The sequence below is a fragment of the Pelophylax lessonae genome (genome assembly GCF_965119305.1).
Source record: "Pelophylax lessonae genome assembly, chromosome: 11".
NCBI classification, from domain to species: domain Eukaryota; kingdom Metazoa; phylum Chordata; class Amphibia; order Anura; family Ranidae; genus Pelophylax; species Pelophylax lessonae.
In genome coordinates, this window is record NC_138778.1 from 33,550,120 (window position 1) to 33,577,192 (window position 27,073).

Below are 27,073 nucleotides of genomic sequence, written 5' to 3' on the forward strand. Positions count from 1 at the left end.
CTCATGGGGTCTCCCTTCGGGGGAGCCCCACCCAGTACTTGGGGAGGGCTGTCTCCAGTCCCCCTGGAGAACGGTGTTTGCCAGGTTTCGGCCAGGCAAACCATAGGAAGTACCTCAGTCCCTGTCAGGAGTCTTGCGCCCCGGGGGATCAAGGTATAGGTCCAACCTCTTCGGAGGCCAGACCATTTTCGCACACCCTGTGCAGTTTTTGTGTGTTCACGTTTGCGTGTGTGCACTTTTTATGCACCGGGTGAAGTCTTTTGAGTGTGTTTCACACTCTACGGGCTTTTAAAAAAAAAAAAAAAAAAAAACAAGTCCCATCATGCCTCTGCTTTTGGGAGTCATGCTTGTAACTGTCAGCTTTGCATTGCCTCATGGGACTTGTAGTTCCGAAAACAGCTGGAGGGCCACAGGTTGACACCCATGCCGGTCTAGGCCTTTCCTCCCCAGCCTTGGCTGCCCCTGACCCACCGCTTTTTATTCCTTGGATTTCAGCTCTTTCAAACATAGAGGCTCCGCATCATGTGTGGGCATTACCTAGGGCAGGGTTTCTCAACTCCGGTCCTCAGGGCACACCAAGGGCTCTTTCACACTGTCCGTTCGTTGGACGGACTCCGTTTATCTCAGCGGGGGATGGATCCGCCGATCCCCCGCTGAGCAGGAGGATGACAGTTGTTCTCCGCGCCGTGTGCGGAGACACAGCTGTCAGTTCCCCATACATCTCTATGGGGGAATCGGATGGGAACGGACCATCGGTCAAAAATAGGGTTTCCATCCGTCCAGATTTGACGGATCGGGTGTCAGCGGAGACATGTCTCCGCTGACATCCAATGCCCCATAGAGATGCATGGGGCATACGTTAAGATCCGCCAAAAAAACTGGAAGGCGGATCTGAACGGTCCGTCTGTGTGAAAGAGCCCTTACAGGCCAGGTTTGCAAGAAAACTGAAATACATCACAGGTGATATAATTTTCTGCTCAGTGATTGCAGGAGTCTAGTCTGCATCTCCCCAAGGTAATACTTAAAATCTGGCCTGTTAGTGTGCCCTGAGGACCGGAGTTGAGAAACACTGACCTAGGGAAGTATGCCTGCAAATGTAACCCACCTAGAAACACACTTACCTACTAGGGCACTTTGATATTTGCAGAACTCCTCCCAAGAGCCAGCCCACTGCTTGCATCAGGACTGAGTGCTCTTTAGAGCAGTCCTTAGGCGGGGTGGTATGATATTTTCATTCAACTATGTGCAGCACCCTGCTGTTCTCTCCCACCAGCCATGATCTGCCTGCATTGCGGAGATAAGTACAGAGACCCAGATATGATACAACTGGGTATGTAGGGGAAAACCTTTCTATTTAACCACTTGCCGACCGCCCATAGTATATTTACTGCGGCGGTCAGCCCCTCACAGGCACAGCGACGTAGTACTACGTCGCTAGCCTGTGAGGCTCTAGGGAGCGAGCGCGCGCCGCCGGAGGCACGCTGCTGCTCACTCACAGACCCCCCCGCGCGTGTGACCGGCAGACCCGATGTCCGCTGGTCACTCGCGATCGTCGGTTACACCAGGAGAAGGGCAGGCGGCTAATGTAAACGAAGCCACCTGTCATTCTCCCTTGTGTAACAGCAGAGATCATACGGTCCTGCTATGTAGGACCATAGATCTCTGCTGTTACATGAAAAGCCACATCCAATCACAGTTAGAATCACGCCCCTAGGGACACACTTAACCCCTCCTTCTCCAATAAAGTTAACCCCCATCCCTGCCAGTGTCATTTTTACAGTAACAGTGCATATGTATAGCACTGATTTCTGTAGTAATGTCACTGGTAACCCCAAAAGTGTCAAAAATGTCAGTCAAGGGTCCGATCTGTCCGCCGCAATGTTGCAGTCCCGCAAAAAAAATTGCAGATCGCCGCCATTACTCGTTAAAAAAAAAAACAACAAAAATGATATAAATCTTTCCCTTAGTTAGTAAACGCAATAACTTTTGCGCAAACCAATCAAAATACGCTTTTTGCGATTTTTTTTTTTTACCAAACATAATGTAGCAGAAAAAAAAATTGTCCTAAAATGTTAAAAAATTTTAAATTTTTCCATTTTTTGGGGGAAATTTCATATAAAAAAATGTGAAAAATATTGTTATTTTTGCAAAATTGTCGCTCTTTTTTTGTTTATAGAGCATGATCAAAAAATCGCACAGATGATCAAATACCACCAAAAGAAAGCTCTGTTTGTGGAAAAAAAAAAAGACATCAATTTCATTTGGGTACAGCGTCGCACGACCACGCAATTGTCCGTTAAAATCACGCAGTGCCGAATCGCAAAATAGGCCCTGGTCAGGAAGGGGGTAAAATCTTCTGGGGCTTAAGTGGTTAAAAATGTCATTAGCGTGCTGATGAGTGGAGAAAGGAGGAACCAAGGAAAGTAAAATATAAGCAGATTAAACTTGGACTTTAATCATTCCAGGTCTGATAACAGACATTTGGCCTCGATGAAGGTGAAACACGCTTGATCTTTCATCGTTCATGCTGCAGTTATGATTCAGCCCTCCTTTCTACGTCCAATTCATACCGATCTCACATGCACTGGTGATTAAACACACAGAGCTCTCTATAGATAGGAATCTCTCCATTCAGCTTGTGAGAAGGTCTTTAAAGCACTTGACCTGACAGAAGCTTCCTCTGCCAGCAAACACTGGGCCAGGTGTAGTATTAGTGCACAGCGGTAAGGGAAGTGCTTCACATGGAGACACACTTGACACTTGCCCCTTCAACAAAGGATTGCATGGCTCACTTCTTTTCTTTCCTTTTATATCTCTCTTTTAATACATAACGGCACACTCTGCTTTTAGGCACAGGAAACCTTCGAGGGTAAACCCAGCCTTATACTGGGGGTACTTTACATTCTAAAGCTATGATACGCTGATCGAAATTTGCCCACTTCAGCATGGGCCTGATGAATTTTGATCAGTGGGGTTGATGTACTAAAGGCAAATAGACTTTGCAGTTGCACTTTGCAAGGGCATTTGCTCAAGAGCTTAGTAAAGGAGGAGAAGCTCTACTGACTTCCATCATCCAATCATGTGCAAGCCAAAATTGTGTGTTCTCTTTTTTTCCTTACGTGTGATTGGGTATTTATTTTTTGCAAAGTGAAACTTTCCCTAATTTACTAAGATCTGGAGCAAATGCCCATGCAGCATGCAACTGCACTTGCAAAGTCTCTAACTTTAGTAAATCAGCCCCAGTGTGTGCCTGTTCCCGCTGTACAGAACTCGATTGTTTGACTTGTGACGAAGGGACATGTTGGAAAATTTCCTTGATCAGCAGCTGCAGCCAATCATCAGTGAATACTGACAGCCGCCAGCACCACTGTCAGAATACAGTGCAATGTCCCTGCTTTACTCTTTACAGTTTTTATTTTTTCCAGATCAGCAGAATTTACCAAAATCTGTTAGGGGTCAGGGTCTACCCAACTGGCTGTAATTGGAATTGATTGTTTAGGGCATCCTTTTTACCATAGAGCAGTGGTCTCCAAACTGTGGCCCTTTGCTTGCCTTTATCCGGCTCTTGAGGCCTTATTCCTCCTACTGATACCAATAATCGGGCATAATTCCTACCACTGACACCAACATTGGAGCACTATTTCTTCCACTGACACCAAGTCACTATTCCTTCCACTAACCCTAACCATGGGGCACTATTTCTTCAACTGACACCCAACAGCGGGTCGCTATTTCTGCCAATAACACCAACAGTGGGTCGCTGTTCCTTCCACTGACGCCGACGGCGGGTCGCTGTTCCTTCCACTGACGCCGACGGCGGGTCGCTGTTCCTTCCACTGACGCCGACGGCGGGTCGCTGTTCCTTCCACTGACGCCGACGGCGGGTCGCTGTTCCTTCCACTGACGCCAATGGCGGGCTTTTCCTTCCATTGCCTCCAACTATTTCTTCCACCTAATACCAAAGATTGGGCATTGTTTACTCACACTGGGCACAGTCCCCCCCCCCCCCCCCCAAACGTCTGAAGGACAGTAAACTGGCTCTTTCCTTAGAAAGTTTGGAGACCCCTGCCTTAAGAGGTACCCTCGAATTTCAGTCTCTAAAGCCCAACTTAAGCTTTTTGTGTTTTTGTTTTAGAATCCACACGTTTACTAAATGTTGCAGGGGCTACTTAGAGCGCAGTCTTATTAGTATTAGCAGTCTTCATTACATATGCGATTTTAAAGTTTGACCATCTTACTTTAGGTCTGTTGTTTGTAAATTTTTCGATCTTTGCTGTCTTGCAGTCAGCATAGATTATTTTTCACTTGCAAGCAAAATGCACATATGTTATAAAGCTACATCACTAATCTGGTCTCAAAATACCGACCAACTCGTTCTCTTCGCTCCTCCCAGGACCTCCTGCTCTCTAGCTCCCTTGTAACCACTTCCCATGCTCGCCTCCAGGACTTCTCCCGAGCCTCTCCCATCCTCTGGAATGCTCTTTCAGACTACTTTCAGACGATCCCTGAAAAAACATCTCTTCAGAGAAACCTATCTGGCAACCACCTAACAACTGTACTCTTATTTTATCCATCAGCCCATCCCCCACAGTTATTACCTCTTGTATCTCTTGACCGTCCCTCTTAGATTGTTAGCTCTAACGAGCACTGCCCTCTGATTCCTACTGTATTGAAGTGTATTGTATTTGTACTGTCTGCCCTCAAGTTGTAATGCGCTGCGTAAACTGTCGGCGCTATATAAATACTATATAATAATAATAAAGAACTTATTCACACCATAAATCTTTCTCTTTAGGACCCCAAGATGAACAGCAATCTGCAGATGTCTGCCTCTAGTAGTCCAAGTGAGGAGATCGCAAAACCAATCCAGACCAACGATGGATTTCGGCCTCCACCGCCCCAGGTCATGGCTAAAGTAAGTTTTTAAAATCTTTGCTTTGATTTGTCCATCACATAAACGATGCGTTTAAAGCCAAACTTCAGGCAGACGTAAAAAAAATCCCACCAATCCATGTAGCAGTGTATTCATTCAAACCTACCCCATTTTTTTATATTAGCCTTTTGTAATCCTTTGTAAACTATTGCTCAGTCTGGGAGCACTAAAACTGCACTGGGAGTCAATCAGGGAGGCAGCATGCAGATGTGCAGGTAAGGAACATGCGGACAGTGGGAGAGAACAGTCTGCTGAACTCTGCTAACCTTTCAGGGATGTGGTCAGCTTAAACACTTGCCGACCTGCCACAGCTTATATACTGCAGCAGGGTGGCAGCTACTGGTATAGCGAATACTGGTACGTCGCTGCCCTTTTCCAGGCTTCGGGTATGCGTGAGCGCCCCTGCCCGCCTACTCCTCTGTGATTTCAGGAGTTCGTCAACAGAATCACAGCCTTAAAGCCCTGTGTTGATTAACAACACAGGGCTCTATACAGAAGGAACAATCACTGCAAAATAGGGAAAAGAAATAAAATGTGTTGTAAAAAAGCAGCACACAGTACACACAATAAAGTGATTGTTAACAATCACCTTGTAAAACAACCCATTCAGTTTAAAAAAGAAATGAAAGGCAAAACATTTTTCTGTAGAAATAAAAATACAAACTTAAATACCTTTTTTTTTTTTTTTTTTCCCCCTTTTTATAAGTGATCACATTCCCTTTGTTCTCAGCTGCATAAGAGCTGGAGGAGGAGAAGCAGCAGTACACTGAGCTTTCCAGTGAATGGCTGTGCAGGAGGGGCATGTCAGGACAAGTCTGATCATTGGAAGAGAGCACACGGAGTTCCCAGCATAGCTAGAGAAATGATCATGGTGTGTTCCCGTGCTTAGTGTGGTCAATTTTTATTGTGGAAAGCAGAGGTATTGGCAGGAACAGCAGGGATTTCACATAAAGAAAGCAATGCAAAAAGAACAGGAGACTTTATCATACCAGTACATGGTACAGCAGGCACATATCGGGAATATGAAGTGTTGGAGTAACAAACGTTTTTGTTAGGCACACAACCCCTTGATTGCCCTTAGATAATAACCCCTTCCCAGTCAGTGTCATTGATACAGTGACAGTGTATATTATTAGCACTGATCAGTGGTACTGGAAATGACCCTGGCAGTTAGTGCCTGTTCACACTATTGCGATGCGGTAACACTGCAAATCTACTGCAGGTTCCTGCATCGCAGCACAGGCAGGTCAGAGGTCACACTGCCATATGCGATATGCTGGGGGTGTCAATTCAAAGGAAACGACACCCCCAGATCAATCAGGGGGTGTGTGTGATCCCTGCGCTGTCTGAGGTGGCCAGAGACTCCCTGCTGCAGCGCCACTGGGACTGATACTAAAGCAGTAAATGATATAATTAAAGGGGTAGTGGTGCGCTTCAGGGATCCGCTCTAATGGATCTCTATTTGGGTTGGTGGCAGTGGTGTGTACAAATCTTGCTTTAAAGGTGCTCCGCGTGATAAATATAATATTTATATTTTTAAAATAATTAGGTGATGAAAGTGCAGGTGTGTCATTCAAATCAGTAAATATCAAGGTTTTTCTTAAAATAAATAAATATATGAGTACGGTGTGTATCAATAGATAAATAAATAAATAAATAAATATCAGAATGCTACTTCTTTACCAGTGACATCAATAAATAAATTATATAAATCCAGTGTTGGTCTTCAATCTGATTCATAAACAGTAAAACAAATATATATTGTGCTCAAAATAAAGTGCTACATGCAATTTTCTATTAAAACGGTGCTAGAAAAGATATCTGTGAATAGTTCGATTGTAATCCTTCAAATACCAATATTTAAATGAGATAGTCCAAAAGAAAAAAATTATATAGAGAACATCCAAAATAGCTTGTGTAAATACGTTCCTCGCTTATATCCGTGCTTCACTCATGCAATTAAGTGACTATGATCTCCTTCACCTTGTGTGTCACCTCTGAGTGCTCTAGCCTCTCACCTTATAGGCAAGATCAATATGCCTTTGGTATCTATCCAAGCTCAACGATAGACTCAATTTCTCTCAATCCAGATCCTTTCTTACTTAATGGAGCTGCTTTCTTGGATCCCTCTAAGTGTTTGTCTTGATCGTTTTTAGTACTATCCTCTTTGTCCGATCTTTAGTGTGCAATTTAGGCATGATACTTCAGCATGTAAACAAAAAACCAGCCGCCGCTGTGGAGATCGGGCTCCGTTGTAACGTCACTTCCGGCTCCTCCTACGCGTTACGTCACGAGCTTGTGACGTAACGCGTAGGAGGAGCCGGAAGTGACGTTACAACGGAGCCCGATCTCCACAGCGGCGGCTGGTTTTTTGTTTACATGCTGAAGTATCATGCCTAAATTGCACACTAAAGATCGGACAAAGAGGATAGTACTAAAAACGATCAAGACAAACACTTAGAGGGATCCAAGAAAGCAGCTCCATTAAGTAAGAAAGGATCTGGATTGAGAGAAATTGAGTCTATCGTTGAGCTTGGATAGATACCAAAGGCATATTGATCTTGCCTATAAGGTGAGAGGCTAGAGCACTCAGAGGTGACACACAAGGTGAAGGAGATCATAGTCACTTAATTGCATGAGTGAAGCACGGATATAAGCGAGGAACGTATTTACACAAGCTATTTTGGATGTTCTCTATATAATTTTTTTCTTTTGGACTATCTCATTTAAATATTGGTATTTGAAGGATTACAATCGAACTATTCACAGATATCTTTTCTAGCACCGTTTTAATAGAAAATTGCATGTAGCACTTTATTTTGAGCACAATATATATTTGTTTTACTGTTTATGAATCAGATTGAAGACCAACACTGGATTTATATAATTTATTTATTGATGTCACTGGTAAAGAAGTAGCATTCTGATATTTATTTATTTATTTATTTATTTATTTATCTATTGATACACACCGTACTCATATATTTATTTATTTTAAGAAAAACCTTGATATTTACTGATTTGATTGACACACCTGCACTTTCATCACCTAATTATTTTAAAAATATAAATATTATATTTATCACGCGGAGCACCTTTAAAGCAAGATTTGTACACACCACTGCCACCAACCCAAATAGAGATCCATTAGAGCTGATCCCTGAAGCGCACCGACACCCCCAGATCAGATCGCATATCGCAGTTTGATCTGACAGTTCGCTCATGAATCGGATCGCACTGGTGTGAACCACCGATTCTGCTGCGGACCAAAAAAAGGGTCATGTGCGTGTTCACTGCGATTGCGGGGCGAATTCAGCCATACAAACTGTTTGGCTGAATTCGCTCCGCACAGACATCGCATGTGATTATAGGAGCAGTGCACTCCGAATCACATGCCATGTCTGTCATCGCAATAGTGTGAACCGGCACTTAGTCAGTTCCGACAAAGTGTCAGTTAGTGCGGTGTCCAATCTGACACTATCACGGTTCCACTAGAAGTCCCTGATTGCCCCCATTACTAGTATAAAAAATGAACAATTCCAGTATATATCCCATAGTTTGTAGACATTATTACTTTCAAGAAAACTAATTTAATATACACTTATTTTGTTTTGTTTTAACCAAAGACATGTAGCAGAATACATTTATGCTAAGGCCCCGTTCACATAGGGGCGATCCGACTTAGAGGGGCGACCTCCGAGGTCGCGGTGCGAGCAGCGCGCCGCGACCTCGGAGTGGCCGCCACAGACTTCATAACATTGAAGTCTACGGCGGTCGCCTCCGGGTCGCCCCAAAGAAGCTCCGGACCCTTTTTCTAAGTCGGAGCGACTTGTGTTGCTCCTATTAGAACGGGTCCGCAGCTTCCCTATGGAAGGCGACCTGTGAGGCGACCAGGTCGCCTCACAGGTCGCCTTAGTGTGAACGGGGGCTAAGATGTATGAAAAAAATTTGATTTTGTTTTTAAAAAACATTTATTGGATATGTTTTGTAGCAGAAAGTAATATATATATATATATATATATATATATATATATATATATATATATATATATATATATATATATATATATATATATATAGTTTTGTTTTTTTTTTGTTTTTTTGGTTCTATAATAGTAAAAAACCCAGTATTGATCAAAAACCAAAAGAAAGCTCCATTTGTATGAAAGAAAAAATATGAAGTTTGTTTGGGTACAGCATTGCATGAAAGTGCAATTACTTGATAAAGTAGCGCAGTGCCGAATAGCAAAATCTGGCCCATGAAGGAGTTCAAACCTTCTGGAGGTGAAGTGATTAAAAGAAGAGAAATTTTTGACTTCTGTGAAAATGCAGTTTTCCCTGGGGGGGCTTGACGATTATTTTAATTTGATCAGGTCTGTAGATATGTAACATTTCTTGTTTTCCTTTCAGCCCAAACTTCCACGGGACCACCTAGCTTTGGCTTTAAGCCAAGGACTCAGCGCAGAAATACAACTTAGCCGGGACTCTCTGCACTGCTCGAGCGGATACAGCACACAAACCACCACCCCATCATGTTCTGATGACACCATCCCCTCCCATGGTAAGCAATATAGATCATATATAGTTGAAGCCATTACTTAAATAATGGTGCACTGGAGCCACTTTACCTTTGTACATAAGTTTATGTTTATAATTGTTTTTACTAAAAAAGAGCTTTTCTTTCGATAAGGGTGATTCATTTTTATTTGGAGCACTCTTTATTCCAAATGCAGTTGAAAAATGTCTATTAATATGAGCAGCTTTTAGCACCCGTCCACACTGATGCCACTTTTCTTGCGATTTGATAGGTCCAAATCGCACGACAAGTTGCACCCTATTGTCAGCAATGGAACTGTTCACCAACTTTGAGGTGCCGCACTGATTTGAAAAAAAAAAGTTTCTGCACTGTGTTTTGCGACTTGCATAGACATCCGTGCATGAAGTCCCACAGATGTCAGCTAAGTTGCACTGATCTGCGGCATTGAAATTGTGCCGTTTCAAGTGAAGTTGCACGATTTCAAAGCTGCCCTCATTGTGAACGGGGGCTTAGATGTGATTCAGATATGGATTATAATGGTCTAGGATGTGTGCTGAAGGACCCCTTTCAGTTGAGTTATATTGGATCAGTGAATCCAAAATTCTGCCCTGCCCACACATGAAGGCATAATGCCCCTGGTCTGGATGCGATCCAGTAATACTTTTATATATACAGTATATAACATATACATTTGCATTTTTCTGTGCTGAAAACAGGCTAAACTAAACTGTATTGGATCTTCCAGCATTTTTAAGCATTTGTTTCCAGAGGCAACTCTGCTAATAGTGGATAATTGGTGGTAGTGGGTGAAATGCCAATCATCTCCTTGTCCCCATTCTGTTTAAACAAACCCTGTCCCAGTTATTGCACCTGCAGCTACAGGTTTAAATACACATTTGTTACCTGTTGAATAATTTTTTAATTCTGTTTGGTCAGCTCTGTAACTCACAAGCATACCACACTGTACAGCCAGGAAGGTTATTCCACGGTTATCTGTTTTAGCTCTTCAGCTTCTTGGGTTACATGCCTTCTTATTGGACTAAGAATGAGCATCATCACACTGCTGATTAAAGCCCTGCCATACATGGCTTGAATCTCCACCTGTCTTAAGCACCCAGCTCAACAAAAGTCAATTTTCAATTGACTCTTGGTGAAGCAGCCAAGTGGGCGATTATCGCCTGAACAGTGACTGCGTCCATTCAGATGCAGTCACTTTTAGGATATTCTGACAGCCCTGGGTGCTGGCTGTCAGAATACAATAGCCACAGAAGACCGTGAATGGAGGAATCAATTGCATTGTCCTTATTTGGCCCCTGTGCTGAATGAATGAAATGTATAAGTGTATTGATAGCCTAACAGCCCAGTTTGCAGGAACCTTAACCTGATTAAAAATCTCTATGATGCCACATCCCTCTATATTACTGTAGTAGATATGAATAAAAAACATGGGAAAAGGAAAGTACACTGAAATGAGGCACAACATATAGCTAAAAAAAAACATAATTTATTATCACTGATCATAAAATATATTTTCCATATTGATTTACATGACTTCATAAAGTTTACATATTAAAATTTTAAAGTGTAATAAAAAACGTATATTGTTACAGAAGGTTCATGCCTTTCGGTCTGATGCGTCTCATGGACTTAATCCACTTCAGGAGCCATCAAACATTGTTTATATTATTCTACGTAAAAACAATCCGTATGCATATTCAACATTCTTCACCAATGGAAATTGTATGTAATAATGAATATTACTTCAATAGTGCATATCATGGAGCAGGGTGGTGTGGAAAAGTGTTGTGTAAATATTATATGTAAATTAGTGATACCAAGTTTCATTTTCAATAGAGATTGGCGCGAGTGCTTTTTATTTATATATTCTTCACCGATGAGTGTTGAATAATCATTCTGGTTGTTTTTGTTAAGTTAAATTAATTTAAACAATATTTGACGGCTCCTGAAGAAGTGGATCAAGTCCATGAAATGCGTCAAGCCGAAAAGAATGAATCTTCTGTAACCGTATACATTGTTTCAATACACTTTGATGTTTTAATATGCACACTATATGATGTTGTACAAATTAATATGGAAATATGTTTATTTTTCGTTCATTGACGGATACAGCTCCTGATCTTCTTAACCCTTGAGTTATACTGCCCCCTACAGGAGTAGGACACTAGGCAGAAAAAAAGTCTGGCTACGCCTATAGGCAGTCCCAGAGGGATATACTCCCTCTCTTTGCTATAGGTAGTTTTTTTCTGCCACTAAATAGTAGGGGCGGCTACAGCTCCCCCTTGGGGTCCCTAAGCGATTTTGCTAGGCGATACCCCTATGAGGAGTCCCTTCTAAAGAAGTGGACTGTTCCACCGGTGGTGGACCCTCCGGTTTCCAAATTAAACAAGGCAACCATGATTCCATTTGAAGAGTCCCCAGCCTTTAGGGACCCGGCTGACAAGAAGGCGGAGGCTGTGGCACACAGTATGTACACCCTTGCTGGTTCGACACTGAGGACAATATTCACCATTGCCCTGGTGTCGCAGACTCTGATCGTATGGGCTCGGCTTTTGCGCCGTGACCTGGAGGGGGAGTAGCTCCCCCCTGCCTTTGCTGAGCTGGCAGACCAGCTGGTCCAGGGGCTGCAGTTTATCTGTGATGCCTCTTTGGATGCGGCTCCCCTTGTGACTTGGCTCTCTGTTTCGGCAGTGGTCTTTCGGGCGTGTGTTTTGGCTCAAATGCTGGTTCCCAGACACGTGGACTCCCCTGGTTCAGGTCAGGTGGGTCCATGAGGTAATTCGGTCCGGCTACAAGATCGAGTTCCGTTCTTACCCTCAGGTAAGGTTCTTCCTTCCAATGTGCAACTGTCCCCGGTCCACTTAGAGGCTCTTTTTGTGGCGGTGCAAGACCTTTTACTATAAAGTGTGATGGTCCCGGTTTCGACTTCGGAACATTTTCAGGGGTTTTACTCAAACCCAGTCCCCAGGAAGGAAGGCAAGGTGCATCCAATTCTGGACCTCAAGGCGCTGAACTGCTTTGTGCGGGTGCAGAAATTCAGAATGGAGTCCGTTTGCATGGTGACTTCCCTGCATCAGGGGGATTTTTATTGCTTCCATCGAAATCAAGGACGCGTACCTTAACATTCCAATATGTGTCGGTCTCCAGCGCTTCCTTTGCTTTGTCTTTGGAGAGGAGCATTGTCAGTTTGTGGCGTTACCCTTTGGTCTCCTCGGGTCTTCACGAAAGTGTTGGCCCGATGCTAGCATTGTTACGCCAGTACTGGGCTACTTTGATGACCTTCTGCGAGTCTTCTACTGCTCTGGTGGAAAACCTGGAAATCACCATACGAGCTTGAGGATGTTTGGCCGGATTCTGAATTCTGCTCTGGTTCCGTCCACAAAGCTGGACTATGGGTCTGACTCTGGACTCGGCCTTAGGAAGAGTGCGCCTTCCTCTGGACAAACTCCAGAAACTGCAGGCTGTAATTTGTCTCCTGCTGTCCAGCAGATTATTAATCTCTCCAGACTTGCATGCGGGTGCTGGGCCTCATGGTGTCCACCTTTTGAGTCGGTTCCATTTGCACAGTTCATACGAGGTCCCTGCAAGGGCTATTCTGGCCAATTCAGGCACAAGAATCTGCAGTTTCTGGATAATCGGATCCCGCTGAGCTGGGGAATGAAAGAGTCCCTGATACGGTGGCTTTATTCTCCGGTGCTTCGGCTGGGCAAATCCTTCCTCCCCTTGTAGTGGACAGTGTACACCATGGATGCCAGCCTGTCCGGCTGGGGAGGCGTCCTCAGCAAAATTTCTGATCAGGGGTTCTGGAAAAAGTCCAGACTACCGATCAATGTCTTGGTACTCGGAGTGATCAGACTGTGCCTGGAACATTGGACGGATCATGTCCAGTGCACATTCAATCAGACAATGCCACAGCCGTGGCTTATGTAATTTACCAGGGGGGCACAAGAAGTGTCCTGGCGGCTCTCGAGGTAGCCGGCCTTCTAAGATGGGCAGAACGGTAAGTTCCAGCCCTCTCCGCTGTACACATTCCCGGGGGAAAACTTGTAGGCGGATTACCTCAGTCAGCAGGCGTTGGACCAAGGGGAGTGGTCCCTTCATTCGGAGGTGTTTTATCAGTTGTGTCAGTTGTGCCCAAGTACCAATCTTCCAAACTGCTTTACAGTCCTGGCTTTGACGGCTTGGCTGTTGAAAGCCAGGTGCTGATAGAGGTTTGTCTGGGTCGGTGATTCCAACGCTTTTAAAAGCTAGGAAATCTACTTCTAGGAAGATCTGCCATCGTATGTGGAAGACGTACATTGCATGGTGTGAGTCTCTTGGGATTCATCCTCGCTCTGTCTTCAGTGGCTCGGATCTTGACTTTCCTTCAACAGGGGGTTAGGCAGAAACTGGCCTTGAGTACTATTAAGGGTCAGGTGTTGGCCTTACGGTCTTCTTTCAAAGGCCCTTGGCCACATATTCCTTGGTGCGTACTTTTCTTCAGGGAGTTAGGCACTTGACCCCTCCAGCGAGGTCTTTGTTGCCGCCTTGGGACCTCCATTTGGTGCTCTGTCCTCCAGAAGCCTCATTTTGAGAATCTTCGGGAGATTCTCCTGCTTATGCTTTCCCAAAAGGTGGCTTTTTTGGGGGCTTTCACCTCTGCGCGCAGGGTGTTGGAATTGGCGGCGTTTCCCTGTCATTTACCTAACTTGATGGTTCACAGTGATAAGGTGGTTCTTTGCCCCTGTCCGTTGTTCCTTCCTCAGGTTGTCTCTGATTTTAATTTGAATTAAGACATTGTGTTGTCTTCCCTGTGTCCCAGGCCAAAACATCCTAAGGAAATTTCTTTGCATGCCTTGGGTGTGGTCCAGGTGATTAGGGTGTACCTGGCAGCTACGGAGTCTTTTAGGAAATCAGACTCACTATTTGTGCTTACGGATGGGCCTTGGAAAGGGTTGTCCGCTTCCTCGACAACCATTTCAAGATGGATCAGATGGTGATTAAGGCCTATTCCATCAAGGGTCAGGTTCCTCCTTTCCCTGTCAAGGCACACTCTACTTGGGCTCTCAGTGCCTCCTGGGCCTTCCATCATCAGGTGTCAGTGATGCAAGTTTGCAAGGCGGCCACCTGGTCGTTGGTGTACACTTTCACAGAGTTCTATAATGTGGATGCTTTGGCATCTGCGGAAGCTTCCTTTTGCTACAAGGTTTTGCAGGCTGCTGTTTAGAGGACCTGGTCCTCTTTGAGGGTGTATTGTTTTTTTCAAGTGAGCTCCAGTTGTTTTGGTTGAGCTCCTGTTTACCTGGTTCGCTATAGTTAGCCTTGGGAATTTATTTTTCGCTGTTCCCACATCTCATTTTTAACACTGCTTTGGGACGTCCCAATGGTTAAGAAGATCAGGAGCTGTGTCTGTCAATGAACGAAAGAGAAAATTGGATTTTTGACTTACCGTAAAATACATTTCTCTGATGTTCATTGATGGACATAGCACCCACCCCTCTGTGGAGTTGCAATTCTTCTGACACTGCTTGTAACAAAACTGAGTACCTATAGTAGAGAGAGGGCGTATACCCCCTGGGACTGCCCATGGCGTAGCCAGACTTTTTTTCTGCCTAGTGTCCTACTCCTGTAGGTGGCAGTATAGCCCAGTGGTTATGAAGCTCAGGAGCTGTGTCAGTCAATAAACACCAGAGAAATGTTTTTTACGGTATGTCAAAAATACAATTTTTATGATCAGTGATAATAAATGATGTTATTGGATATGTTGTGCCTCAAAAGCCCAATTTCAGTGTACTTTCCCTTTCCCCTGTTTTTTTTCCCCCCATATCTACCAGTTTGCAGGAAGGTGACAGCAGAAGCTGTAAAGCAGAAGCAGCTAAGAAGGGTCCTGCTAAGTTGTTCTATCACAAGACTGGCTAAACAGATTTGGAAACCAATCGACAGTTTAAATTATGCATTTTAACTCCTGGTTTGCCTGGAGTTTTCCTTTAAACTCTTCCAATCAACCCAGTCATATCTCTTCCTTCTTGTCATCAATTGTCTTCAGTCACAGCACATCATTGCCGTTTGGCTTTGCTGTTTAAGGAATCTGTTACAAAGACAAAATAACTCGAAGCCCATCAAAAAAGTTGGTATTCGCACACAAGTATACTAGTTCTAGCGCAGTGTAGATAAACTATTTGGTGTCACAGCAAATCACAGAATTGATTGCGCAGCCCAAGAGCCAGATAGATACAGCTTTCATCTGAGGTTTCTCATATGGATATATTGCTTCATGACCACTTCTATTTAAATCCAATTCTGTCATAGAAGTGGACGTCCTGTGCATTTCTGCTGCATACTTCAATCTCCTCTGTCCAGCACAGTGAATACATTAATGTTAAATCTTTGTTGCACAGGTGCTAGGCCTCTAGGGCAGAATCGTGGGAGGCAAAGGGATCGTCCATGTACGTACAGCCAACACCTAGTAGCACCAGTTGTTTCAGGGGACAGAGCATCAGACAGTGGTATAAGGCTCGATTCACATATATGCGGGTTCGGTGCAGAGTCCAGTGCGGTTTCCATCTAGCGATACAGGTGCGAATTTGACACTTAAACACTTCGCACCTGAACTGGACTGAAAATGCATAGGACCCTTTTTTATTTTGCACCGCAACTGGCTCGCATATATGTAAACTGGCTCAATTGAAAGCTGGATTGAGTCACGTTATGCGAATTGAATGCATTTCAAAATGCATTTGATTCACATATATGTGAACCGAGCCTAAAGATAGGATCCAATGGCTATGCTAGGGAGGTTGGAAAGAAAACAGGGTTGAACGGTTCTATGTACACTATATGGTCAAATGTTTGTGGACACCTGATTGTCACACCTACACTTTAAGGCCAAAAGTATGTGTAAACCCCATGCCGATCATTTAGTTAGGTGTTTCCAAGGTAGGGTACTGTTAATGGTATAGCATGCAAAGACCAGTGGTCTCCAAACTGCCTCCCTTGGCCCGAATGTGGCTCTTTGCTTGCATTTATCCAGCCTTTTGGGGCACTGTTCCTACACCAATACCAATTCCTTCCACTGACACCAACAGTTAGACATTATTCCTCCCACTAATGCCAATGATGGGGACACTATTCCTCCCAGTGACACCAATGATGGGGCAGTGATCCTCCCACTAATGCCAATGATGGGGCACTGATCCTCCCACTAATGCCAATGATGGGGGCACTGATCCTCCCACTAATGCCAATGATGGGGGCACTGATCCTCCCACTAATGCCAATGATGGGGGCACTGATCCTCCAACTAATGCCAATAATGGAGCAACTATTCCTTCCACTGACACCAATGATGGAGGCACTGTTCCTCCCAGTGACCCCAATGGTGAGGCACTATTCCTCCCAGTGACACCAATGGTGGGGCACTATTCCTCCCAGTGACGCCAATGGTGGGGCACTATTCCTCCCAATGATGGGGCATGGATACTCCCACTAATACCAGTGATGGGGCACGGATCCTCCCACTAATACCAATGATGGGGCACTGATCTTCTCACTAATACCAATGATTGTGAGCAATTCCTCTTATTGATACCAATGATGGGGCACTGTTCCTCTTATTGATACCAATGATGGGGTACTATTCCTCTTACTGATACCAATGATGGGGCACTATTCTGCTTACTGATACCATTGATGGGGCTCTATTCCTCTTATTGATACCAATGATGGGGTGCTATTCATCTTACTGATACCAATGATGGGGCACTATTCGGCTTACTGACACCAATGATGGGGCTCTATTGCTTCCACTGACACCAATGATGGGGCACTATTCCTCCCACTGATACCAATGATGGGGCACTATTCTGCTTACTGATACCATTGATGGGGCTCTATTCCTCTTATTGATACCAATGATGGGGTGCTATTCATCTTACTGATACCAATGATGGGGCACTATTCGGCTTACTGACACCAATGATGGGGCTCTATTGCTTCCACTGACACCAATGATGGGGCACTATTCCTCCCACTGACACCAATGATGGTTAAAGTCTAAAGGACACTAAATTGGCACTTTGTTCTGAAAGTTTTGAGACCCCTGTTTTAGACCATTGTGCAACAATAATCTTTTGTGGTAACTGGGGAAGGCCCTTTTGTGTCCCAGAATGACTGTGGTATACAAAGTCACCTCCATAAAAACAGACCAGACTGTTGCGTAGTAACTCAAGTGACCCCTACAGAGCTCTGACCTCAACACTAGTACACCTTTAGAATGATTTGGAACGCAGATTGTGGGTCTGGTCTTCTCATCCGTTCCTGACCTCATGAAATGCTTTTTGGCTGAATGGACACAGGTATCCACAAGCACACACCACAATCTTGAGGAAAACCTTCCCAGCAGAGTGGAGACCATAATAGCCGTGAAGGAAGGTCAACTCCAATGGTTTTGGAATTGGGTACACAAGAAGCTCATTTAGGTGTGACAGTCGGGTGTTCCCAAATTTTTGCCTGTTTTTGTAGGAGGGAGATAACTGTGTAAAAAAGAAGAAATGTTAATAAGTAGCAATAAACTGTTTAATACAATGTTTCAAAAGGAAATATTTTGTGCTGATAGAGGTACATGTAATTAGACAAGATTCCAACCTGTAGACTGCCATGTTAGGTGCAATAGTCCATCTGACAATGGAGCAGATTGCTCTAACTTGAAAGGGGTTGTGCTTCACAGAAGGCATATTGTAATCATCTAGTTGATAAGTTCCTTCATTCTCTCTCAACCAACATATGTGCATTCTTTCCACAGCAATAAAGAAGGATCCCTCTCTTTTTGGTAAGAATCTGCTTTTTAATTAGATTGGACTGAGCTGTTCCAATCATGTATGACTTGGTTTTGTGCCTGTTTCGTGTGGCAGCGATGTGTGCCAAAAAAAGAAACCCATCTAAAGAAACTGTCCCAAGCTAGGATATCCATTTAATTGCATTGTATGTGCAAAGCCCCATAATCTAAATTGCTGGATATAAGTGTAATAATAACATCACTGTAACCTTACCAGTCTCGTCTATAACTTGAATTCCTAATTGCCATCATGATATAAAGTGGTTTCAAACAGCATTTTTAAGGGGTTTACCAACGGCAACCTCAATGTATGTCAGCATAGGTTTCCTTTATACAATATATTTTTGGAAAATGTGGCTATGCTATAAGAACACTGCATCTAAGCAGGTCAATATGCTGACCATAGAGAACATGTACAATCAGAATATGCAGATTCCAAAAATAGTGTGTGAAGCCTATAACTGGATATAATGCCAGAAGCTCATTCGATTCCTACAGAATCCCATACCGGATGTAAATGCAGGACTCTAAAGCCCTGTATACACGAGACGAATGCCTGGCGAAAAATAACGGCCAACATTCGGCCCATGTGTATGCCAGGCAGTCTGACAGCAGCCGGCCATTTGGCTGCCTTCTGTCGGACGTGTATGCTGGAAAACCAGCGGCCGATTAGCACTCTAATGGGCCATACACACTATAAGATTTTCTGAAGACTTTTTTTCCTTTAGACTTACCAAAACCATATAATATGTGGTCAGACCTAAACACTTTCAATTTGTATGCAATCTGGCCGCCCCTTGCACTACATAGAAAAGGTAAATCTGAAGGAAAAAGTCTTAAGAAAATCTTAGTGTGTATGGCCCTTTAGCCAGTGGCTGAGAGCGCTGATCGGAGTGTTGGGGGGGGGGGGGGGGTTTGCCCACAACAGCTCTTTGGATCGTTAGTACAGCGGCTCCGAGCAAAGCTGACCGTGTTTTTTCGTTTAACCCACTGGGTTGAACGTAAAAAAAATATAGTGTGTACCAGGCCTAATAAATGACTGCATTAGCCTAATGCCAGTGATCCTAACTTTCAGAGACCATCAACGATTGGTTAATTGGCTTCTGACGTCAAGCTGTTATATATACAGTAAGGCTTCGATGCCCCTGGGTCAATTTTTTTTTTTTTTTTTTAAATATAGGTTTATGTAGTAGATAATGTTCCTTGCTTTACTCACCTTTGTCTTCCCACCACTTTTCCCTCCAAGCTTTCATTGCGGATGATTGGGCTGTCATCACTAGAATGTACTTAGTATTATGATGCCTTGTCCTTGTGATTTTAACAAGATTGCAGCAAATCAATCCCCCTTTCTTACGCCTGTCAGTTGAACCTTTGCTGTCACAGAATTGCTGTGGTGTGCACTTTCGCTAATGTCATGCTTTTCTCTCTGGTTAAAGTGGACAATTTCAAACCAAGAATTACATTTTTGAAACCATTGCATTTGTTCTTTTCCATGCCTAGTTTTCTTCTATTGAAAAATAAAGAGTTACATAAATGGTTTAAATTTGGAATAGGGGACATTCCCTTTAAAGTGTCGGTTAAAGGGATAGTTTGCTCTAAAATTAAACTAAAGTCCTAAGATCTGACTGCTCTGTGTTTTAAGATGGGAGCCCCCCATTACTCTAGCCTCTTAAACAACAGAGACCTTCATTTCCCTACTGGATACAAGATAATCTATGAACTGGTTTTGTACCTTTTGCTGTAGGTATGCCTAATTCTACACCTGCTTCTCTTGTATGTTAAACTGGGCAGCTTTCTGCAGCCAACATCTTGGCAAAGGTGGGACTTCATGGAAAAGGGGCAGAGCTTTGCGTTCTCACCGTTTTTAAATATTTTAAGATGTGCTAAAAGTTGTAGGCTCTTTATGGTAAGCAAAGGCTGCAACGAGGGTGCCCACATGTCTTCATTAGTGTGGACCTTATGTAGTAAACCTTCTGCTCACAAGATAGAACTGTTCAGATTTATCAACACTTGAGGAAAAGGAGTGCTAAAAAGTGCTGGTTAAGTGCAAATGATTGTCTGTATTCAAAAGTAGGAAGCCAACACATTTCAGGCATCAAAGAAATGCAGCGTGATTGATTTTGCACTTTTAGATGCAGCTGCCGAAAGAACAGTCATAGTGCATGCCTGCGTTTCCTTTACCAAACCCTCTATTTGATGGGATGCCATCAGGCTTCAGCAGTTTTACCGCTACAGGGCGGCACCTGTGCACTGGATCGGGTGTGTGCGTGTGTGTGTGTATATATATATATATATATATATATATATATATATATATATATAATATATATACCGTATTTTCCGGCTTATAAGACGACTGGGCGTATAAGACGACCCCCCCTAATATTCATCTACTGGTAATACTTCTACTTAGGTTACCTTGGAGATATTATACTCGGCCTATAAGACGACCCCCCATTTTTGGGGGATTTTTTTGAGGTTCAAAAGTAGTCTTATACGCCAGAAAATACAGTATATATATATATATATATATATATATATTAATATATATATATCTGTCCTGGGTAGGACGTGCACATGTGTGCCAGCGGTGGCTCACTCCCGCTTTGAAAACTCACAGCGGGAGGCCAGAGACAGGTACCGCGGACTTGTATGTAAACAAGGTAGATTGCCATTCTGTCAACAGGGAAGGCATGGATCCTGTATTCCTGCAAAGCAGACGCATGGATCCATGCCTTCCCCTAATAAAAGCACCTCTCACGGTTAAGAAAAGCACAGGCTAGGAACACATTTAACCCTTTGATCGCTTCTGATGTTAACCCCCTTTCCAGCTAGTGTCATAAGCTCAGTGACCATGCATATTTTTTTTAGCACTGATCCATGTATTAGTGTCACTAGTTCCCAAAAAGTGTCAAGTGTCCAAATTGTCCACCGAAATATCACAGTTCTGCTAGAGGTTGCTGACCGCCGCCATTAAAAAAAAAAATAAACAAAAATATGCCATAATTTATACACGCTATAACTTTGGCGCAAACCAATCAACATACGCTTATTTTGATTTTTTTTTTTTTTGCAAAAATGTGTAGCAGAATACATATTAGCCTAAATTGAAGAAATTTGATTTTTCTTTTATTGAATATAGAACATTTATTTATTTATATATATATATATATATATATATATATATATATATATATATATATATATATATGTTTATAACCTAAAAATATATATATATATATATATTTTTGCCTGTCTTTTTTTGTTTATAGCGCAAAAAATAAGAAATGCAGAGGTAATCAAAAAGAAAGCTCTGTTGGGGAAAAAAAGGACATACATTTTATTTGGGTACAGCGTCGCACGACTGCACAATTGTCAGTTAAAATAGTGCAATGCTGTATCGCAAAAAAAAAAAATGGCCTGGTCAAGTGGTTAGACCATTCCTGCAGCTGCTGTACTTTTAAACTGCCAATTTCATGGAAGCTCTGAAGCAGAGATTTTATTATCCGAGACGTGTTGGCTGTCCGCCTTTAGTAGACAATCATTTGCACGTCAGTTCTTCCTTTCTGCAGCTCATTTTAGTCTGCCCTTCATGTTTTCACCCCAAGGCCCCTCATCGTATAGAGAGTAACCCTGGTTTTAGAGCAGCCTAACTGCTTCAGTGAAACTTTAAAACCTACACATCATTACTTCATCAGGACCTTGGTTATCCCTCAGAACAAGCTGCACTTCCAACCAAAGCCTTATTTTTATTCTAATTGGTCAGGTTGTAAGATGGTAAAATTCCAAATTTCTGGTCTTGATGAGAGGAGAAGGTTTGAAGGCTTAACAGTGCTGTACCTTCTGTGAGTCTCGCTGATATAAATAACTATTTATTAATATTATGTAGCTCAGTCCACTACATCATTTAGTTGAGATCATAAATGTAAGGTTGAGCTTACTGTAAACTTTAGATGCTAAGGGAGCAATTGTGATATAGGGTTACATAGGTTGAGAAAAGGCATACGTCCATTGAGTTCAGCATTAAATACCATATCTTCAAAATCCCTGGTACAGTATAGGGAAAGCAGTCAACATTTGTCTTAAAATGCTTTTCAGCTTCAGAAAAATGCTTTTAGCTGAATTTGGTGCTGATTTTATTATTAGAATAGTTAATTTGGTGGCATTCATTCTTGTAACTTCTCTTTCTCTGCTTAGTTGCAGATTACGATTACATCTCATTACATGGTGAACCAGAAGAGACAGACCAATTGGACTTCGACAAATCATCTACCATTCCAAGAAACAGCGACATAAGCCAGAATTACAGAAGAATGTTCCAAGCTAAGAGGCCTGCTTCTACTGTCAGTCTTCTAGCCGAGCCCGACCCACTGGTTCGATCGCCATATGTCGCCACCATCAAGAGAAAACCCTCCAACAAGCCAACAATTAGAAGAGGAACCGTCAGTGGTGTTCCCATTCCTATCCGGACTCCTATGGTGCCTGTTAAGACACCAACGTTACCGGATGCTCCAGCAAGCCCTTTTGGAGAGAGGACATACAGTGAAAAATTTTCTTATCTTCAGGATCCGAGATCAGATTTTTCTCACGTCAGACAAGGTCTGTGTGGCTCAGCTCAAAGCCTCAATGCTATACAGACCACATATTGTGCCTTCATCCCCAAGCAAACATACACCTATTCTCAAAGTATTAACCAGCTGCCACAAAACGCACAGAAGGTGTCCGAAAGCATTGCCGTCAGGGTAGATCACACACCAGCCAATGAATCAATCATCCCAAGTGTCCCACAGGAAGCAAGCAGCATAGAAAATTCAATTTATTCAAATTCTGAGCTGGCTTCACCTCAGGACGATATGCTGTCAATGATCAAACGGGGAGTGAGGCTTAGAAAAACAATTAGCAATGATCGGTCGGCGCCTCTAATGAAATAAGACATGGATGGGCCTTATGGATAACACTCGCCTTCGTTCTCTTTTCTAAAGAGACATTGTTCTTTTTTTCCTAAGGACCTGAGTTCCCATTGTTTAATGTCATCGGCTCAGCTAGATGCCCTTAATTCAAAGTCTTGTTAGCATTCGCTCTGTAACTTCATTTAATCTTTAGTTTTTTGTTGTTGGGTTTTTTAAACTTTTATTTTAGTGCTATGCATTTTACAGTTCTTATTTTGCATTGGGTTGGTTTATTTTTCAGGCTGAAGAGTTGATAGCAAAGTGCCTTGACCTATAAAGCAGTCTAAACATGATTCATCTCCGCTCAGCAAACTTAGCTTCTGTTCAAGTGCTGGTCATGTAGTGATGCCAAAAGGTTTAGGTTATACCAACAACTGGAGCCTCACAAGTAATGTATAATGGTCAATATCCATACAGTCAGTGCTCACGTCTACAACCCTGGGTATATGTCTGCATGACACTGATCTGTTGTCAAAACCTGTAACGGTTTCGGTTTCCTTTGCTCTACCCCCACAACGAATGCTTAAACTCTGTCAGTGGTATCCCTCCCACTGCGGCAGAACCTGTTGCGGCCTCTGTCCATAAAACAGACACTGTGGATTTAAATTCGTCATTCAGCCCTTCTCTGCACTTCGTCTCTTAAAAGAATAAAGTAAAGGTACTTTTGTTTTGAGCCTTGTTTGAAAAATCAGCTGGTATGAAGGTGGGAATTCGTAAAAAGAAAAAAAAAAAAAGAAGAATCACGGGTTATTACGCATAGCACGGTTTAATCTTACATTAAGCTCTTTTTTGCTTGGGCTTTGAATTTACAGTAAACTGTAATATAGTTTTATCAACGATAGTTCTTCCTGACAGTTGTTCGCATTGAAATATGGTTCCCTGTAGCCCCAACTTAATTCACTGGTTTGTTGCAGTGCATTATGGTCATTTTAAGTTTTATCAACACATTTGGAAAATGTGTTGCCAAAAGTATTGACTTGGGGAAAAAAAAAATCACAAATTAGAACAGTGCTGAAAGCAAACCTGTACTCCAACTAAATCTACTAGGCAAGGCTGTCCCCTAGATACCAGGCAATGTATGGTGCCACTGGCCCTTTTGGGAATATTGCATCTAGTTATTGAGTAATACCCCCACGTACCTGAGTCAACTGTCACCAGGACATAGCACATTGGTCGTAGACCTAAACTTCTGCAAATACAGACTTTATAAAGTCAGTATTTGCATTGGAACTTTGTGAAGTTCCTTGGCACCCTGCAGAAAGGACCTAACCTAAGGTTACCATTTGACACATTATGAAATCTGGTATTCAGGGGCAGCTTAGCTTTGCAGATTAAGGCACATTACAGGTACTCTTTTAATTCTGGTTTTGAAGAAGTATACATTTTTGTAAAATTAAGGTTATTTTTGATAACCGGTTATATATAGAAATTTAAACCTCCATGTGGAGGGAACATGTTCTAAACCTACCCCTGTGACGTCTATCACAGTGTTATTTGTTTGGCCTTCAGGATTTATCTATGTACAGTCAGGGGTAATAATGCCCGAAGAAGCTTCATTATGTTGGTTTAGTCAAACTTTTTTTTTTTTTTAATTAAAAAAAAGTGAAATTAAGGGTCTTCTTCACTAAACAAGGTAATAGAGCAATATTCAGATTAGAAAGTCTCTGAAAGTTGTCTACATTTGGCAAGGTCATGCCATTCTGAGGTTTGGAATTCTGAAATTTACTATCGTAATAAGGGAACAGTTGAGCGGTTTGCATCTGTGCTCTAAAGCAGAACCCTCTGGTGGACTAATGTAAAAAATTACAAAAACTATGATCTTGGAATCTCGTTTCCTCCACCCGAATATGGCACCTTACCTCTAGATATAGTAATGGTTCTCACCCAGGTGATGGGTGACTATTTAAATTTATGGATGCCAAAGATTATTTTTGTCACTGATACATTTGCTGATTGGACAGAAAAGATGGAGCATCACTCTGAGGAACTGTCCCCTTCTGTAAACCGTTCATAGTATTTAGATTAAAGCATTGATCATTTCAGTAGAGCATGATTGGCTTGCAGTGCTGGCCTTCCCTCTCTGTGCGAGCCCTGGGGGATTATGTAAAGTTAATATAAAGTCAAGTTTTAGGTACTTATATTAGCAGCATATTCATTAGTTAAAGGTTCACAAAATATTTTGTTAACCCTGGAAGTTCAGCCTTTACAATAGGCTTTATTCTTTAGAATATTGATGATGGTTTAACCTATGTGTAAAACTGGTGGGAAGATGAAGGGACTGAATTTGCTATAGAAACCCAATTGAGGTTACCGTTTATGTTCAGACTGAGAGAACATTTTGCGTCCCTCAAGTTTCAGAACACAAGACCCTTCGGGCGTTTTTAGCAAAGACTTTGCTAAGTTATACTATGTCGGAGCCGGAACCGTACCTGGAAAAGTAGTTTCCTATAGTTGCTGAATGTGTCAAAGAATAGGCTTGGGACGAGCAAATCTAAGAACGGCTTTTATAATGTTGATGGGTGAGATGGTATTGCAGCAATGTCATTTGACTATATCTAAAGATAACCACATACCCCCCAGGGTAGGGATCACCCATTGAGGCAAGGTCCACTGAAATATGGCATTTTATTTTTTGCATGTTTACTGGTATGTTGAGTCACATGTTGGCTTCCCAGAGACTCCAGCATGCATGATAACCCCACCAGAATTTCCAGTTCTATCCAGTTACTGTAGCCACTGGAGAGCCAAGTGAAGTCACTGGAGCTGAACCATAAACTGTGGATGTGAAATCTCATTGGAGTCTTGAGAAATCTTAGATCACTGCGGTCATTTGAATAATCTTAGAAATAAATGTTTATGGCCAATGGCCAAAAAACTGAAAGCAATGCTGACCAAATAAAAAAAAAAATTGCTTTAAAAATAGTTAAATATTTTTACAGCTTTTCAAAGTTAAATTTACCCTTAAGCTTGTTAGGGGTATTTTGGAAGAAATCTGGTAAAAGTGTAACAGGATAGAAGCGCCACAAGTTAGTGCAAGTCCAGCAGCAGTTTATTATTAATCTTGATAAAGACAACTGTTTGGGTTTTTAAAACTCCCCCGATTATCGGAGATTGGAAGCTGGCAGAAATAGAAACTTCTTCTGGATGTATAAATTCAAGGCAATGCGAGTTACTATGACATTGGTGAAGAATAAGAAACTTACTACTAGACTTGCACTAACCTGTGGCACTCTCATCCTGTTAGGGTTTGCCCAACTTTTCAGGGGACCCAGATGGATACACCGCTTGACAGAAAACCTTCCTTGGACTAGGAATCAAACGTGATGCTCCCACTTGGGTCAACCACATCTACACGTCTCTTGTATTTTGGGAGGAGGGATCAAAAATTCTAGGAGGCCGGTGCTCCAAAATTTACTGTGGGCATCTAACATTCGGAATTCTTTCCCAGTGCATACACTGAATTCTTCCCAGCCTGATATAGGAGATGGTGAAATTATGAGAAGGCAAAAATCCCAATTCCTTCACTGCCTTTTTAGCAGTTTGTATTAATCCCCCCATGTGTTTTTGAGGACTCTAAGTAAACCCTTTCTAAAATGTTAACATAAAACCACAGTATCAATCTAGCTGGGATGGATAAAGGAGGAGTAATTGGAGGACTCAAATAAGTGCCTCTCTTGGAGTAAATGCTCCTGCAGGCTCCCTCGGGGCTAATCACATCTGGAGGCCTTGGCATGTGAACTCTGTTTAGTGGTGCACCTGGTTGATCGGAGGTGCACCTGGTAGATCGGAGGTGCACCTGGTAGATCGGAGGTGCACCAGGTAGA

The 27,073-nt window shown here is 42.7% G+C and overlaps 1 protein-coding gene across 2 annotated transcripts in view; it reads left to right on the forward strand.

Annotated features, from left to right (window-relative positions):
- Positions 1 to 24,228, forward strand: part of LOC309567592 (protein MTSS 1-like) — a 233,830-nt gene extending 209,602 nt beyond the window's left edge. The window contains exons 11-14 of one of the 2 annotated variants that reach the window (XM_082272986.1): positions 4,796 to 4,915; positions 9,344 to 9,494; positions 18,268 to 18,294; positions 22,498 to 24,228. In XM_082272986.1, coding sequence (XP_082129112.1) covers positions 4,796 to 4,915; positions 9,344 to 9,494; positions 18,268 to 18,294; positions 22,498 to 23,231 — 1,032 coding nt within the window. In that variant the 3' untranslated portion in view covers positions 23,232 to 24,228. The remainder of the gene's footprint in view (positions 1 to 4,795; positions 4,916 to 9,343; positions 9,495 to 18,267; positions 18,295 to 22,497) is intronic. The other variant, XM_082272987.1, reaches the window with a different exon arrangement.
- The last annotated feature ends 2,845 nt before the right edge of the window (positions 24,229 to 27,073 follow it).